General features: G+C 41.8%; 1 protein-coding gene across 1 annotated transcript in view; it reads right to left on the reverse strand.

The window, feature by feature from the left end:
- Positions 1–5,923: 5,923 nt before the first annotated feature.
- Positions 5,924–18,927, reverse strand: part of ZNF518B (zinc finger protein 518B) — a 70,249-nt gene continuing 57,245 nt past the window's right edge. The window contains exon 3 of the mRNA XM_069202808.1: positions 5,924–11,370. Within this exon, the coding sequence (XP_069058909.1) occupies positions 6,935–11,203 (4,269 nt within the window). The 5' untranslated portion in view covers positions 11,204–11,370 and the 3' untranslated portion in view covers positions 5,924–6,934. The remainder of the gene's footprint in view (positions 11,371–18,927) is intronic.

The following is an 18,927-nucleotide window of genomic DNA, read 5'->3' on the forward strand; positions in this document are numbered from 1 at the left end:
TGACACCCTGAAACAAGCAATGTGCACAGCACCAGTTCTAAAAGCTCCAGATTACTCCAAGCAGTTCATTGTGCAGACAGATGCCTCTGAACATGGGATAGGGGCAGTTTTGTCCCAAACAAATGATGGCCTTGACCAGCCTGTTGCTTTCATTAGCAGGAGGTTACTCCCCAGGGAGCAGCGTTGGAGTGCCATTGAGAGGGAGGCCTTTGCTGTGGTTTGGTCCCTGAAGAAGCTGAGACCATACTTCTTTGGTACTCACTTTGTAGTTCAAACTGACCACAGACCTCTCAGATGGCTGATGCAAATGAAAGGTGAAAATCCAAAACTGTTGAGGTGGTCCATCTCCCTACAGGGAATGGACTTTATAGTGGAACACAGACCTGGGACTGCCCATGCCAATGCAGATAGCCTTTCCAGGTTCTTCCACTTAGAAAATGAAGACTCTCTTGGGAAAGGTTAGTCTCATCCTCTTTCATTTGGGGGGGGCGGGGGTTGTGTAAGGAAATGCCTCCTTGGCATGGTTACCCCCTGACTTTTTGCCTTTGCTGATGCTATGTTTTGAATTGAAAGTGTGCGGAGGCCTGCTAACCAGGCCCCAGCACCAGTGTTCTTTCCCTAACCTGTACTTTTGTTTTCACAATTGGCACACCCTGGCATCCAGGTAAGTCCCTTGTAACTGGTACCCCTGGTACCAAGGGCCCTGATGCCAGGGAAGGTCTCTAAGGGCTGCAGCCTATCTTATGCCACCCTGGGGACCCCTCACTCAGCACAGACACACTGCTTGCCAGCTTGTGTGTGCTGGTGAGGACAAAACGAGTAAGTCGACATGGCATTCCCCTCAGGGTGCCATGCCAACCTCACACTGCCTATGTAGTATAGATAAGTCACCCCCTCTAGCAGGCCTTACAGCCCTAAGGCAGGGTGCACTATACCATAGGTGAGGGCACCAGTGCATGAGCACTGTGCCCCTACAGTCTCTAAGCAAAACCTTAGACATTGTAAGTGCAGGGTAGCCATAAGAGTATATGGTCTGGGAGTCTGTCAAACACGAACTCCACAGCACCATAATGGCTACACTGAAAACTGGGAAGTTTGGTATCAAACTTCTCAGCACAATAAATGCACACTGATGCCAGTGTACATTTTATTGTAAAATACACCCCAGAGGGCACCTTAGAGGTGCCCCCTGAAACCTTAACCAACTACCCGTGTAGGCTGACTGGTTTTAGCAGCCTGCCACAATCGAGACATGTTGCTGGCCACATGGGGAGAGTGCCTTTGTCACTCTGTGGCTAGTAACAAAGCCTGCACTGGGTGGAGATGCTATCACCTCCCCCAGGCAGGAGCTGTAACACCTGGCGGTGAGCCTCAAAGGCTCACCCCCTTTGTTCCAGCACCACAGGGCACTCCAGCTAGTGGAGTTGCCTGCCCCCTCCGGCCACGGCCCCACTTTTGGCGGCAAGGCCGGAGGAAATAATGACAATAACAAGGAGGAGTCAGGACAGCCCCTAAGGTGGCCAGTCAGGACAGCCCCTAAGGTGTCCTGAGCTGAGGTGACTCCAACTTTTAGAAATCCTCCATCTTGCAGATGGAGGATTCCCCCAATAGGGATAGGAATGTGACCCCCTCCCCTTGGGAGGAGGTACAAAGAGGGTGTACCCACCCTCAGGGCTAGTAGCCATTGGCTACTAACCCCACAGACCTAAACACGCCCTTAAATTTAGTATTTAAGGGCTCCCCTGAACCTAGGAACTCAGATTCCTGCAACCTAAGAAGAAGAGGACTGCTGAGCTGAAAAACCCTGCAGAGAAGACGGAGACACCAACTGCTTTGGCCCCAGCTCTACCGGCCTGTCCCCCCCACCTTCGGAAGAAAACTGTCCAGCGACGCTTTCCCCAGGACCAGCGACCTCTGAATCCTCAGAGTACTGCCCTGCTCTAAAAGGACCAAGAAACTCCTGAGAACAGCGGCCCTGTTCACCCAAGACTGCAACTTTGTTTCCAAAGGAGCAACTTAAAGGCAACGGCGTTTCCCGCCAGAAGCGTGAGACTTGCAACCCTGCACCCGGCGACCCAGACTCGACTGGTGGAGAAACAACACTTCAGGGAGGACCCTCCGGCGACTCCGAGACTGTGAGTAACCAAAGTTGTCCCCCCTGAACCCCCACAGCGACGCCTGCAGAGGGAATCCAGAGGCTCCCCCTGACCGCGACTGCCTGACTCTCAGATCCCGACGCCTGGAAAAGACCCTGCACCCGCAGCCCCCAGGACCTGAAGGATCGGAACTCCAGTGCAGGAGTGACCCCCAGGAGGCCCTCTCCCTTGCCCAGGTGGTGGCTACCCCGAGGAGCCCCCCCCCTTGCCTGCATCGCTGAAGAGACCCCTTGGTCTCCCATTGAAACCTATTACAAACCCGACGTGTGTTTGCACACTGCACCCGGCCGCCCCCGTGCTGCTGAGGGTGTACTTTCTGTGCTAACTTGTGTCCCCCCCGGTGCCCTACAAAAACCCCCTGGTCTGCCCTCCGAAGACGCGGGTACTTACCTGCTGGCAGGCTGGAACCGGGGCACCCCCTTCTCCATTGAAGCCTATGCGTTTTGGGCACCACTTTGAACTCTGCACCTGACCGGCCCTGAGCTGCTGGTGTGGTAACTTTGGGGTTGCTCTGAACTCCCAACGGTGGGCTACCTTGGACCCAAACTTGAACCCCGTAGGTGGTTTACTTACCTGCAAAAACTAACAAACTCTTACTCCCCCCAGGAACTGTTGAAAATTGCACGGTCTAGTTTTAAAATAGCTATATGTGATTTATGTGAAAAATGTATATGCTATTTTGATTATTCAAAGTTCCTAAAGTACCTACCTGCAATACCTTTCATTTGAAGTATTACATGTAAAATGTGAACCTGTGGTTCTTAAAATAAACTAAGAAAATATATTTTTCTATACAAAAACCTATTGGCCTGGAATTGTCTCTGAGTGTGTGTTCCTCATTTATTGCCTGTGTGTATGTACAACAAATGCTTAACACTACTCCTTTGATAAGCCTACTGCTCGACCACACTACCACAAAATAGAGCATTAGTATTATCTCTTTTTGCCACTATCTTACCTCTAAGGGGAACCCTTGGACTCTGTGCATACTATTCCTTACTTTGAAATAGTGCATACAGAGCCAACTTCCTACAAGGAGTAATAGCAACAACAACCTACTTCTGATGGTGGCATCCTCCATATAACTGCTGTGGCCAAGAGAACCAACATTTCCAGGTGGAGTAAGTAAAGATTATCCTCTGTCAACCGGTTGTAAGTGGGTGGTATGGGTAAGGAAGCAGCCCCAAATGGTATGGTGCAGCCCTTTTGTACAATCTGTGGTACCAAATGGTCTCATTTTGTCCTCCAGTGGGGAAGGTGATGGCGTATACTGTCCCGCACCCATCACTGGATACTCATGATGCTAAGAGGGCATACTAAAGGGGCTTGGAGGCTGCGGCTGCGGCTGCTGGCGGAGTGGTAGACTGGCCTGACCTCTGGCTTCCTGTCCTACATGGTCTGTGGGAACTGTGCCCATGGGTACCAAAAAGAGTGGAAGCTTGCTGTTCATGGTGGCTGGGAAGTTATCGACGCAGTTCGAAACCCCTTCTGTGGCCACTAACAATGGGACTGGTGAGGGACCCCACAGTTAGTGCCCAAGGACATGGCAGTCCTCAAAGTGCTCTAGCACAGAGTTTGCCTTGTCTCTGAAGAAACAGGAGCCATCAAACGGCATGTCCATAAGTGATGCTTGGCATTCCTGGCAAAGCCTGTAGTCATCAGCCAGACATGGTGCTGAAGGGCCACCGATGAAGAAATCACTCTTCCCAGCAGATTGGTCATGGCCAGACCACAACAAATGGTGAACCATCTCACCTGTCAGCAATAGCCTGAGAGGGTATTGCTTGGGCCTCTTCCGAGACCACGGGCAGAACTTGTGCAACCGAGTCCCAGATGTGGCAGTAACGGTCCAAGAGGCATGTGGTGTTCGCTGACCGCAGTGCTAGGCTGGCAAAAGAGAACATTCTCTTGCCAAAGGTATCCAGCCTGTTGGATTCCCTGTCCTCTGGCATGGGAGGGAATGTAGCAGGAATCATTTTGGAAATGGAGGTCTGGACCACCAAGCTCCCTGGAGTAAGGTGCTGGGTGAGAAAACAGGGGTCCCCTCCAGTGGGGTGGTGGGCAATCATACTGTGCACAGGAGCCCCTGTGCAGGGCTTAGGCCAGGCCCCAAGGAGGATGTTGGTGAGGGATTCATTAAAGGGGACCAAGGGTTCAGAAGGGGGCAGTCCCTGGCTAAAGCACCAAGATCAAGACATTAGGCTTGACTGCCACAGAGGGTAGCTCAAGTTTAAAGATCTTTGTTGCCCTACCATAGTGAAAGAGCACCCCTTCTCCGTAACCACATTAGGAGGGTTGGCCATGTCAGTATCAGGTGAGGTGTCTAACCCATAGGCATCCGCCAGATCCTCATACCAAGAGTCCTTGGTATCATCCAATGGGTGGCGATATTCATCAGGGTCGCAGTACCCCACCCATTCATCCCTTGTACCAAGCCTGTCAAAGACATGGGGCCTGGGCTCAGACCCGGAACGCATGTCCCTGGAACCAACATCATGCGATGCTGGTCCTGCTCCAGGTTTGAGTTGAGGATGATGGGATAACGTTGATGGTCATAGACAGAACCAAGGGCATTGGCATGGGAGCAGGCACCTGAGAAGAGCTTGGTCTCACTAGTGGCACCGCTTCAGATCAAGCACCATATCCATAGTGCCTGAGGGCGCTCCAGAGGGGTCGGGCTACCAAAATACTGAGGTACATGGGCTCCTAGAACTCACATAGTTGGGCAGGGGATGCTCCGGAAGAATCTGGGAGGCACGGAGCCAACTCTGGTTGGGACTCTGCAGAGGCACAGGGCCTGGAGTGTGGACACTCACTCGCCTCGGCTGAAGATTTGGATGGAGCTCATTCAATTTCTTGGATTTATTTTTCTTGTGAGGCTTACATGACGACTTCCACCATGACAACGAACATCAGATGCAGCTCCATGAACATTCCCACGACATTACACGCAACCAGGATTTTGACCTAAAAAGGGGGTCCACTATCGTCAGGTGCTGAGAAGCTTGAGGGAGTGCTGCCTCATCCCCCTACGGTGCTTGGCACAGCAATCCTCGCAGGCCTTTGAGTCATGGTCTTTCTCAAGGCACCATAGACAGACTAGTTGGGGGTCTACCACCAACATCTGCCTGTGACAGGCTTTTCATGTTTTAAACAAGCCTGTTTCTTGGGAGACATCCCTATCACATCAGGAGAAAGGATTTTTTATCAAAAGTAGTTGACAAAACATCAAAAAAGCCAGCCAAAAAGGGACTGAGGGGTAGCCCTTCACAGATCTATCTGGCATGGAAAGGAAAGCGCTGATGTCAGTGTGCTGAGGTGGCCGTTATATAGGTACTATGTATGTCACTTCAGATGCAGACAATGCAGACCCAAATAACACCACCTACCAGCATGAAGGGGAACTATTGAAAAAGGTCTTCATCGAGTATGTCGTCTGGGGATAATTTAAAGATAAAGGATCTGCGAGTAGAAAATAATCAGAAAAACATTTTTTTTTAAATAAAAAGCCCACATTCCTTAAAGTGCTGCTTATAGATAGTAGAAAAACATTTTCTGATTTGGAAAACCTTAGAGGGAGCAGGCAGTGGTCCCTTGGCCGAAGGCTGCCACCATCATTCCCAAAGTGGAGGGGTCTCCTCCCCCTTTACGAATCAGTTATTCCTGCCTAGACATGTTAGAAATATATACCATTCGCTGAAAGGCAAGTTGTGTACTGAACAAAACTATTTTCTTAAGTTAAGATACAAGAAAAAGAATAACACTAATTTCAAGTGGGTGCTAATATTCTTTATTTTTGGATTTATCTAGGTATAAGGCAAAATAGATTTCATGTTTCTGTACTAACTGGCCAATTTAGAAGCCCACAGTCATGTTCTGCCATAACAAACAAAGATATGCACACCTAAACATCTCAACAGTTTGTTTCCTCCTCAACTATTCATATTTGCATAACTTAGTTCACTATTCATTTCACCACCTGTAATTTTAGAAATGTTTGAAAAGTGTTATCAGCAGGAAAGAGTTAATGGTGAAAGAAATGTCTTTTGGCCAACTGTAGCATCTCTTAATGCTTTAGGAGAACCTGTTTCCAATGAGAAGGTGGTCAAAATGGAGTCCATGACCAACTTCATACCACTGCACAAAACAAACAAAAAAAATCACCTTTAAGTGTTGTGAAAAAGGTGGTCCCTGCTTAATGCATCTTAAAATGGGGTTGTATGAAATCTCATAGTTGAAAAGTATTAGAAATCCCTCTTTATTCACCTGTTAGGTAAATAGTACTGCAACTAAATCAGATTTCCTAGCAACTGACAATTCAGTCTTATATAACTCTTACCCACTGATACGTTACGATTGTTCCTAGCATCCATTTTTGTTCAATTAAATTACATATATAAAAGGCCAGTGTGCTGTGAAGCGGATCTCAACATCTCTAATAGGTAAATAATCTTCATAAAAATAGAATATAAAAAACTTGGTTGACTTAAATGACCTATATTGATCATATTAACACAAATAAACAACTGCCAGCTAAGAAATAATAGTATTTTGGAACTCAAAGTAATACTAAAATGTATTATACTTCCTTAAGCTTATTGGGGTGGCTATGGTACTGGAATAGCTCAATACAGTTGGATTCCAGTTTTAGACTACATGCCCTTCAAATACCATCCCCGGATTCCATAATACACAACCAAAGTCCTTCAAAACTGAAGGATATAACAATATGTACAGCATTTTTACCCGAAATGAAACAATCCAGACAAAAACATTTTTCAGCTGTGTGACATTTCTGAAAGCGAACAACTGCTCCAGTGCACTGTTGACTCTAAAGGGAGTGGTAGTCCTTGACCCATCCAGGAGTTCTGAGGCTGATAGTCTCCATCATGAATGTGGAATAAAACGGCACTCTGTTGAGATTCATCTGTAATAACATCTACAGTCTGCTCACTAACTCTGTGAATTGTGCTTTGTTTCACTTGCAACATAGGCTGTTCCTTCACTGAAGTAGACACATTTGTACAGATAAGACGTTTGAGCTGCTGTTTGACACGAAGACATTGCATTGTCCTTTCTGAAAGGAACACTCTGAGTACACGCCCTTTATATTTTTTAATTGTATTCATTATATTAACTATTTCTAAGGAATCAACATCAGGGTGGTTCATTACAACTACAGGCTGGTTAAGTCGAGGACATTTAATCCTTTGGTCATCAAAAACCGGAATAAGCTGAAGATGCCTTTCTTGAACAATGGCACATTTCGACTCATTTTGAATACTGTGTTCATCTTGTACTTTGAGTTTCTTGTTTTGAAAACAGTCTTTAAAATGTTCTTTTTCTTTCAACAGTGATCTTTTCAAAACAGCTTTTTGTAAATGCTTGTCAAGAGATTGTTCCTTTACTAACTTATTATTTTTTCTAACATTTACTGTAAGCTGTTTTTTAGAGTTTGGTTCTTGCTTGGAATTTCTGCGGCCACACTTGTTTTTCTTGTTTTTAAGACAGACTTTCATTTGTTCATCTTTCTCTTTCTTTGTCAACCGTGGTCTTTTCACAACAGTGTTTTGCGAATGGCTCGCAATACCACCTTCATTCATTAATATATATTTTTTTGTAATGTTTAGTTTCATCTGTTTTTTAGAGTTTAGTTCTTGCTTAGAATTTCTACAGCCAAACTTGATTTTCTTTTTTTTTAAGCAATCTTTCAAATGTTCTTTGTTTTCTTTCTTTGTCAACTGTGGTCTTTTCAAAACAGCTTTTTGCAAATGGCTCTTGCGTCCACATTCATTTAGTAATATATTATTTCTTCTGATGTTTAATTTAGGCTGTTTTTTTGAGTGTGGTTCTTGCACAGAATTTCCACAGCCAGACTTGATTTTCTTCTTCTGAAAACAGCCCTTTAAAGGCTCCTTTTTTACTTTCTTTGTCAGTTGTGATCCTTTCAAAATACTTCTTTGCAAATTTGAGTCACGATCACCATCATTTACTACATTATGTTTTCTATTGTTTAGTTTAGACTGCTTTTTAGCATTTACTTGTTGGTTAGAATTTCTACAGCCAGACCCCTTAAATGATTTATCTTCTGGAGGTTTTTGCCTTTTTGTTGGAGAGTTGTGAAAAAGAACAGGCCTTGGAAGAAACGTTTCATTGCAATGTGCAATATTCTTTGAACGTTTTGAGTAGTCACCATTTTTTGAAGCAGCCTTGCTGACAGTAGAGTTAATAACGGTAAGTATAGTTCCTTTTGGAATAAATACAGGGGAAGCAGAATGAACATTTTCTGGAACAACAGATTCAGTAAAATCAGATTTTCGCTTTTTTTTAAGAAAACATTTTCTCTTCGGGGTACGATTTGGAGAATTATGCTCCTGTTGGGGTGCATTTGCTTCATAAATGGCTGCATCTCGTTTACAGGTGCGATTCTTTTTCTCTTTTTTACATACTTTTTGCATTCCCCTTGATTTATGGTTTGCATCTGCACATTTTGAGATTTGTTTGCGTTTTAAACAGCTTTTTTTAGCCATATCACTGACCGGCAAACAAACAGCTTCAAAGAGAATATTCGGACATACAAGAGGATTGTCATTTTCTGTGATACAGGGCACAAAATTTGAATGTTTCTGCAACCGCGATTTCTGAAAACAGGACTCAATATCTGGATTGCCTTTTAAATTTTCTGTCTTGGCTATACAATCGGAAACATTTTGTTTGGCGTTGGACGAAACCCTCTCTTTTGACTTTTTGGTCAGCTCTAAAATCTTGCAATTTTTCTGCAAATGGAATGCATCTCTTTGAAACAATTCAGTCTTACAGTTCTGCTTTAAAGAAGAAATATCAGGATTTGCATCTGGTGATAAAAACATGCCTTTACTGCTGTCTAAATTAGCTGACAGAACAGCAGTGTTACATATTGTTTCAGAAGTCGCTTCCATGTGCTTTTGAGAAAATTGGGCACATTTCTCAAGGTGATCCGTTACAGTCCTCATATTTGTAGTTTCAAAAAATTTCTCTGGGGCGCCATGTTTTCCATTTGCATCAGCTGTATCCAAATCAATATGGTTTGACCTCATAGCTACAAAAGGTACTTTTTCACCAAGCATTGTTAAGGGCATTTTCCAGTCTTCTATATCAAACACGGGAGAAATGTTGCTTTGTGATAAAGCGGCAGAGTCTGTGGTAAACGAAGAAACATCATCCCAATTAATGCCTTCTGGGATATTTTCAACACCAGAGCTTAGAGAAAAAACAGATAAAATGAAGGGCCCCTCTGTCTCATTACTGACACTGTCAAGATCGTGTGGTTTGGAAGATTCAAAAATAGGGCTGTTTTCAGGACATTGAGTGATAACTGTATGTAGACTTGAGACTTTATCGCAGTTTTGAGAAGACAATACTTTGCTAAAACAAGACTCCCTAACTTCAAGACATGTTTGTGTGTCAAGTTGATCACTGATTACTGGTAACTTCCTGTCTCTTATAAAGGAGCAATTAATATCATAGGATGTTTCTGTCAACTGATACTGGTCAGATGCTGCTTTATGGGAATCGGAAACAGAGGTACATATAGCTACATTTGGTGACTTTTCAGAGAAATCCATCTCCTTTTGTATTGGTTTTGTTACAGAAAAACAAGAAGGCATTTTCAGTTCTACATTTCTATTGTCCCCCTCAGGTATCAGATCAGGGTCGCTAAAGAATGATTTATTTTTTACATGTGTATCACTATTTGCTAGCATCTTACCTTCACCACCGGGATCATGCGTGGGTATTGGTACACTCAATTGCTCAACAGTATCATGAGAACTATAAGAACTATGAATTGGTGAATTCTTTATTAAGTCAGGTTTAGATTTTGGGCAATCAGGGTTGATGTTTGTTTTTTCTTCCATAGATGGATATGCAGCCACTAATGGTTTTGCCTGATTACAAGAATATTTAGTTACTAACCCATTCTGATTTACATCTAAAGTTATAGATTCTTCTGAACTGCCAACTGTACATTCAGAATGGCTTTCAATATTCTGAAAGAGTTTAAGAACTAATTTTTGAGTACCATCCACCATTTTAACCTCCATTATTTGGACAAAAGAATTAGGTACAATGTGTAATTGTGGAGGTGCGATGACAGTTAATGGTAATCCAGGTTGCAATATATTGCTTTCTGGATAAAGTTCAACTTCAACACTACCATAATGACAAACATGAGTACCTATATTATCACAGCATGGTGCCACTTTGTTAAAATTTGTATTTTGGACAGGTTCATCACTATCAATATAACATACACTCACTACAGTGCATATTTCAAACGGTGCCTCATCCAAACTTGCATTTGAAGATGGATTTAAAAGGTCTTTTTGGAAACTAGCATTATCCTCTTTTAACTGTTCAGCATTTAAAGAGACTGTCAAATCCTTGCTGCTTTGCTCTTCTTTTCCACAAGTACCTGTATGCTGTTTTTTAGTTGCATTTCCATGCACTCTTCGAGTATGTTTCACAACATAGTCATTCCGGATAGCACCATAATCGCAATATTCGCATTTATACGGAAAAGTGCCTGTGTGTTTCACTAGATGACGCTGAAACTCCCCTTTTGTATAAGACACAAAACTACAATAGGAACATATAAACTTGATTTCTTCATGTTGCAAAATGTGCTTTTTGTACTGCTCAAGGTCTTTTGATGTAAAGCGACATTTATCACAGTAGTGTTTGTCTTTCTTTTTATTTTTATTCAAAGTTTTGCTTAATTCAAGAAATTCCTCCTTTTCTACTCTTATACCGTTAACATAGTCTCCGGGTCTAGCCATAGGGCAGTCATTACAAGGAAATGCCTCTTTGTCTTCAGTACATATCAGCTGTTTGGGATTTAGCAATGTGTTTGGCATTGGTTCAGGTATTCGGCAGTGGCAACTTTTACAATTCAGTGGGTGTTTACCATCTTCTCCATTTTCAAAGCTTGTTGGATTTGTTGTAGCAATCAAAGGAGTATCTCCTTTATCCAACTCTGGCAAAAATGTGCTAGGGTTCTTCATTTGCATTTTTGGAGGTTTTCAGTTGACTTACCATTCCAAAAGAGATTACAGAAAAACCCCAGCAATATTTCATCAAACTGAATTACTGGTCCACAGCTTCAATGTAATTCTTGTGTTGCTCTTCATTATGGTATGGACTTTATTTTAGCCTTCGTAAAGGTAATCCTAGAAACCTAAAAAAACAATTTACTGATAAATAAAACAAAACATAATAATGCGGATGAGTAACTTAACTATGCATTAAAGTACATTATGAACACTTGAATTGCATGCACCATTAACTAAAGTTCTGTAACCCAGTTCTAACTAAGTCTGCTAGGCAGGATCATGGCAAATCATCAAATGCCTGCAGTAGACCAAACCATTGTCTTTTTTCACAGACGTTAATGAAGGATTCTCTTTCAGGGTGTGAAATTTAATAAAATATATACTTGCCCATGGGACATGTTCCTTCATAAATCTACTTGTCATGTAAAGAAAATCAGCTTGCCCCTTTGGTGCCATGTAGAGGGTCAACACATTTTGGCAACAATCACATTAATTAAGAGCTCCGATAATAGCCTCTCAGATTATGCCAGGGCTAATATATATTGGGGCTGGAGGCAGCAGTAAGCAAAAGTACCAGGGCTGGAATGCCCTTCTGCGTGTGTGCAAACCTACTAACCTACATGTCTTATGTGTTTTCACCAGCTCTTCTCTGATCTTTTCCCATGCTGGGAAAGCTTGGAAATTCACTCATTACAAGGGTAGAAGCAAAACGTTTTCCAGGGTTGGAGAAAAAAGTGGTTGGGGGGAGTGAACTTGTGAACACTTAACATGTTTTCATGAGTAAATCTACACATGCATCTTTGCTCGGGTTATAATACAATTCACAAATATTTTCTAGGAGCATGGTTTCCTGGTCTACTTCTGTAAATTCTTGTGAGTTCATGAAAAATTTAAATCTACACTAATGTAAAGACATATACCATGGGTGCTCTTTTGTGACTTTCTTAAACGAGGCCCCTAATTGGGTGTGGCTTTAACCAAGACCTTTTGTTTTTATTAAAAGTCTCTTTCTCTCTATCCATCTATCGGTTGGCTTAACTTTAAGTGATAGCAATCTGCTCTTTCACAAGGAGCTTATCAGCATACAAAGTAGTTTTGTTCAGTGCCAGAAACTACTGAAGCAATGTGTGCGTTTTGCGCCCAGAAAATACTTTTGCTTTTTGTCAATGTTTATTACAAAGGTGAGGGCCCGGCAACTCCCACAACAATAATGTTCTACAAAAGCCATGTCAAAATAAGGCACGCAGACAAACCCAAAAGACTGACCACCAATGTCAGACTAATTGGCTTTGCCAATGCTGGTTTATTTTCATGTTTCCCAAAGTTGTGTTTAAACTGATTTCACTGATTTTCCATTATGAAATATTTTGGATACACTGGCATGCATCAAAATGTTTTCTGGAAGGATGCCTCAAGAAATGGTACCTAAGATTTCACAGTAATTTAGCAAAACATTTTTTCCTAATTGCTTTTTTGGTGAACTTTTCATTTTGAAAGCAAAGGATTATCAATCTTGCTTTCAAGCTTCTACAAATAATTGCATCTAATCAGAAATCATTCTGGGAGCATTACAAGTATCCTCATATTGTTAAACTCAAACCTATATGCACATTTTTACTTTTTTTTTTTTCTGGAACCACTGTTCGTACTGCATTCCAAGGTTACAACATGTATTTAGAGAGCTTATCCTAATGATGAAGGCTTTGCACTGATGAACCATAAATACAAGCTCAATCAGAGTTAGCATATGGGCACAATTATTACCTCAACTGCAGACAATTCCTTTTCCTGCTCCACAATGTGGTCCCGTCAACTGGCAGCCAAAGGGTTTGTGCTACAGGGGGTTGGGCCTACTTGTCCCAAGGACAAAAAAACATGAGAACTTGCTGTCTTTGACCGCAAACAATGTCCTGGACATCGGGCAGTAGGCATTCCATACCCCTGACTCTTTCTAGCTAGTCTCGATCAACTGTGGCACAGAGTAACTGGATATTTTTTTCTGAAGCTTATGATTGGAGGTACCGTAGAGCAGGATATGAAGAATGGCTTCCCAAATTCAAAATGGTAGATGCTAACAACAGTGGCTTACCAACCTGCACTTCTGGAATCCCCTGTCAAAGATATTACCATTCTCCCAGTAAATTACATCATCCACTGACACTTGCCTGATTAGATCCACTGGATAGAACCAGACTACCCAACACTAAACCGTATAGATCTGACAGAGCACTTAGCGTGGATAACTAGATTCTAAATCTTGTCATTCACTGCTCTGATAAACCAAGGGTAGGAAACAAACCAATGCTGTTCCTTGATCATGCTGTTTTCAGGAAAGAGTAGTCATTGGTTATGTTGCGGTGCACACACAATTGGTTGGAATTAATTCATTAAAATGGCCAAGGAACTACAAGATGGCATACTTGTCAGAATACAGCTATTAAGAGAGTAACCTGAAGACAACTATACAGATAACATTACTGGAAAAGACTTAATAAAATCAACAGAGTTGGGTGATTTTAATGAGCTTTTCACCCAATACAAACTTCAAAAATTACAAAAAGGACATTTAAATAATCTACACATGAAAAGATGTATCCATATTCTATGTAGTATCACAGCAGCAGAGCAGGGAGTACTACTACCAAAGGAGAGGACGATTTGAGCTCGGAGGGACGGTCCTCAGGATCTGAAAGTTGGAGCAGTGAGTATGAGCAATGGAATAACGAAAAAGGGGTATCTTAGTAGCTCAGAGTGGGACTTCAAAATATCCTACTTTAATGTTCCACCAAATGTCCCACCATTTTATCAAAACACTCCCTCAGTTTTCTGGATGTCAAAACTCATATGCACCATCTCCTTATCAGGGGTTCCAAAACCCCCACAACAGCCTCCCTTTTTCAGGTAGAGGCCCGGGAAAGAGCAAAGGAAGGGGGGAAAAAAAGGGAGCAAAAGTACAGTGGGAGGGTCGGTCAACGAGGGCCAGTACCAGGAGTATGACAAAGGAGGCAACCCCAGGCACGAGTACAGTGACCTAGTGTTAAACCTTTCTAGTGAACACCTGATTAGATCTCAGTCTAAAGTGCCTAATAGAGAATTAGGATTTGTTTCCACCCTCACCGTACACAAACTAAGGTTGCAAAGAGAACTAGCTGATTTTTTCAGAAAGATCAAGCTGAAGGCATTTTCCTTTGATGAAGAGAATGGAGATAAGGTGGACTCTGGTTAGAGAAGAAAAAGTCTTCCTTCACTCCACCGACTAGTGCTGTCCCAACTGAGATCCAGGCATCTGAACAGACTGTTATAAAAGAGGCGTACACATCAATGGTTCCAAGGTCTGAGGATTTATGCTTCCACCACTGCAATTTCTTTCAGAGGCAGGTGATCACATCCTACCTTAGAAGAAATGGAAAAAAACTGTTTGATTCATACTTGATTGCCATTGGTGGAGAAAAAATCACTCCAGCTAGAAAACAAGACATGTTACCACACAATTTGGGCACTGAAGTTTGAATTAAATTACCATAGGTAATGTGGAAGGTGAGCATAGGGATATTTTTGAGATATCCATAATAATGCTGTAAAAACATTTTCGCCCCATGATAAATGTGGTAATGGAAAGGCACAAATTGTTCATGTGAATTTGAGGAAAAAATGAAAAAGTGGGGAACTAGATAGGTGCATTAAAGAGTCTTGCAGGCACATACAAATTTGGGGATTTAACTGGCTCTCTAATAAGGCATCACCTAGTACGAACAATCTCAGAGTCCAAGAAAAGTTATAAATAAAAAAAATCAAACTTTCAGAGATGCTGTTGATATTGTAAAAGGTACGGAACACACACTACAGGATGGGTTAAGGAAATGAGAGAACTCTCCAGGTATTATTGAGAAGGTAGCTAATCTGCAGATGAACTGTCAGGAAAATGAAGAATGTGAAGCACCAATACATAGAGTGAATAGCACCAAGTCCAAAGGTTACGATGGTGATGACAGAAACCTTGTCAAAAGCAGTAGTAAAGATTCTAAGGAGATGAGAACAAGCAACGCTAAATGTTATAGATGTGGTAATCCCAATCATCTATCAAACAGTCCTACTTGTTATGCGAGGAATTTAATTTGCAGGAAGTGTAGAAAAATGGACAACTAGCATGTGTTTGTAAAAATGCTAAAGAACAGACAGTAATCGATCGACCCGATTTACATCAACAAGCCATTTTATGTGTATCACAAGAAGAAAATGTTTTAATAAATAGGCCATGTGAGGAGTTGGATTGTGAAGCCTGAATGCCACATTTTGGTGGGTGGCAAGGAAATTACATTTTGGGCTGACTCAGAATACCCTTATCGGTGATACAAATTGTGAAAATACTTTTGGTAAGGAGAACATCCACCTGAATATCCCTGACATCATTCCAGGGGGAATATGGTGGTACTAAAATTGATCAGATTTTATAAACTATAACCAATATACATTTTAAAGGTTGGGAGACTGTTGGAAAATGTATGTGGCAAAGAGGGGGGATAACCTCTTAGGGTGGCGTCACCAAAAGAATGTAGGCATCACACTCAATCCCAATGCCCCTAATCAGGTCATGCTTGTAGCTAACCATAGTGAGGATGAGGATATAATAAAGGAATATCCTGAAGTTTTTAAAGAAGGTTTAGTTCTACCAAACCTCTTGTGCACAAAGTTCGTAAGAGTCCTAATCTCATGTTAGGTCCTCTAAAGGAGGAACTGAACAAACTCAAAGAATTGAACATGGCGGAAGAAATTAAAGCCTCTGAATGGGTGGCTCCAGTGGTCCCAAAGATGGAGGGTCCAAGTTGAGAATGTGTGTGGACCTCAGGGACCTCAAGCAGTGTATTTGGGTGGATCGTCAACCTATACCCAACATAGCAGTAACATTGTTTACATTGAATAGGGTCACTATTTTTTGTGTCACTGATCTTTCTGCTGCATTTCATCAAGTAATGTTGCATAAAGATTCATGTCACTTAGTATCTCTGAGACACCCTTAGGAGCATACAGACTTAAAAGAATGTCTTTCGGCCTAGCTTCAGCAGTCGCATGTTTTCAAAGATAGATGAAAAAGGTACTTGAGGGTGTTGATAATATGCTTTTCTTCCAGGATGATATACTTATTTTTGGAAAAGACAGAACCAGCCATGTCACACTGAAGCAAGTTTTAGAAAGGTTAAAGAATAATGGTCTGACAGTGAAGTGTGAGAAATGCAAAGTTAGAGTGAGCAGAGTCTTGTATCTAGGACACACGGTTTCAGGAGAAGGCATAAAACTGAAAATTGATCTTACAGAGTCCATTGTAAAAGCACCAACTCCAATAGACAAAGATGAGGTTAGATCATTCTTGGGCTTAATCGAATAATGTGGTGATGTCGCCAAGATTACTTTTGAATATAGGGACTAAATTTGTGTGGTCCGAGGAGTGTGGTGAAGCTTTCTCCAGGATCAAGGAGGAGATTCGAATTATGCCACGTCTAGGACATTTTGATGCACTTAAAAGAACAATCCTTACCACTGATGCAAGTCTCAATGGATTGGAAGCTGTTCTAGTTCAAATTGTGGATGAAGAAGAAAACGTAATAGCATTTGCCTCACACTCCCTTAAAGGGGCAGAAGAGAGATATTCATCATTGATCGTGAGGCACTTGCACATGTATGGGCTTTTCATTATTTCAAGTTTTTTTGGGGGGGGCCTGCCATTTACTCTGAGATCAGACCACAAATCTTTGACCCAGGTGTTTACGTGCAAGGGCATTGAAAGAGCAACACCCAGAATTAAAAGATGGATTGAAAGTGTGTTAGAATTTAATTTTAAGGTTGAATATCTTCCAGGTCTGCGTAATGCTGAAGTGGACTGTCTTTCCACGTTACCATTAGAAGAACAGGGGTTGCCAGAGGCTGACGTTTCTATATCATGGGTGAAAGAAACAGCAGCCAATGACATTGAATGGAGTGAAGAATGTGAGAAAGATGCTGATTGGACGAAAATGAAAAAGAATATTGTGAAATTTCGGCCTGGAAAGATGTTGTCTGTAGATGAAAATAAGTTCTGGGAAATAAAGGAAGAACTTTGTATTATTGATGATAGATTGTTCAGAAGGGAAAAGTTAATACCACCAAGAGAGCTAAGTGACAAGATTATGAATGGGGCTCATAAAAGACACCTTGGCAGAACTTGCACTAAGGCAAGGGTGAGAGAAAACTATTGGTGGCCAAACATGAATAGACAAACAGAAAACATGGTGAGAGACAGTTGGATCTGTGCAAGTAGTGACAAGTGCATGATTGGCATAAAAAGATAGGGAGACGCATTTTGCTTATTAACATCTACAGCCATCTTGATGCCCACTCTAGGAAGCGTATGACCTCCAAACTGACAGAAATAATTTTAACATGCTTACAAGAACTTGCTGCTCCAGAGCTTTTAATAGCAGGTGATTTTAATATGAAATTACCACCACCTTATGAAAGGGAGGATCAGATTGTGCAACAGAATCATATGTGGGCAGTTAAACAACAATCTATGGTGCCAATAAGAACAGGCATAAATGATGGTAAGAAGATATTTTTTGTTAAAAATCTGGAGGCCCTTGCACTTAGAATTCTAAATGGGAGATTTCAACAAGATATCCCCCCAAGGCAGTAACCTGTTATGCTTCTGGAACACAATCCATAATTGACTACACAGCGGCTTCTTTGCCACTATTATATTTAGTAATTGACTATAAAATTGTAAAGACTGATAAGAGTGACCATGGTCAACACAGAATGGAAATTAATCACTGTTTCCCTCAGTACAAACTTGCAGTTACACCTCCTGGGGACATTACTACAATTAATTATAAGAAACTTCGCCAGTGTGAAGATTCAATTAATACTATAGGAGCAAACTCAATTAAGCTGCATAATCAATGCAGGAGCGACGCAACCGACGATCCAATAATCACATAGTCAACTTTTTTTTTTTTTAGATAAATTCACAACCAATTTTCTTACTGGTAACCCTCAAAAACCCTATCCGTGTTCTGTACTCGAAAAGGCAAAAAATAAAAATAGTATTAAAATCTCAGCTTCCATTGCTTTACTAAGAATAAAGCAGAATAGATTGCTGAGACTTGCCAAGAAGCACCCAACAGATTGCCAAACCCAAAATGAACTAAAAATTATAAATAACACCTATCGAAAACAAATCTGGGAGCTTAAGGCACTAATAAGCGATGATTTTTGGGTAAAAACTTTATTCCTAAGTAAAAAAAGTAACCAGCAGGGGTTTTGGAAAATAAATAAAGCCCCCATGATTCTGACAATCGGGTAGTTCAAGGCGGGTTTTGTGCCCAGAAGAGGATATCAATATGGCCCATTTAGGTCAAAAGGATTCTATAAAACCAAATTTTTCAGTGGGTCAGATCACTAATGTAATTAGTGAGAGCAGGCAGACAGGGGCCCCAGGTCCAAATGGGATTCCAAATGCCCTGTACAAAACAAACCTGGGCTTCTGGGCAGAGAGGATGGTTGCGGTTTAAAATAAACCCTAGAGCTCGAAACCATCCCAAGTTCTTGGAAGGGCGCAATTATTCATCCGATATTTAAAGCGGAAAATAATTGTTTAATTACCCTGACAGACTCTAAAGCAAAATATTATGCAGGTTCACTTTTGGAGG

Source organism: Pleurodeles waltl, chromosome 1_2 (genome assembly GCF_031143425.1).
Source record: "Pleurodeles waltl isolate 20211129_DDA chromosome 1_2, aPleWal1.hap1.20221129, whole genome shotgun sequence".
Lineage (NCBI taxonomy): Eukaryota > Metazoa > Chordata > Amphibia > Caudata > Salamandridae > Pleurodeles > Pleurodeles waltl.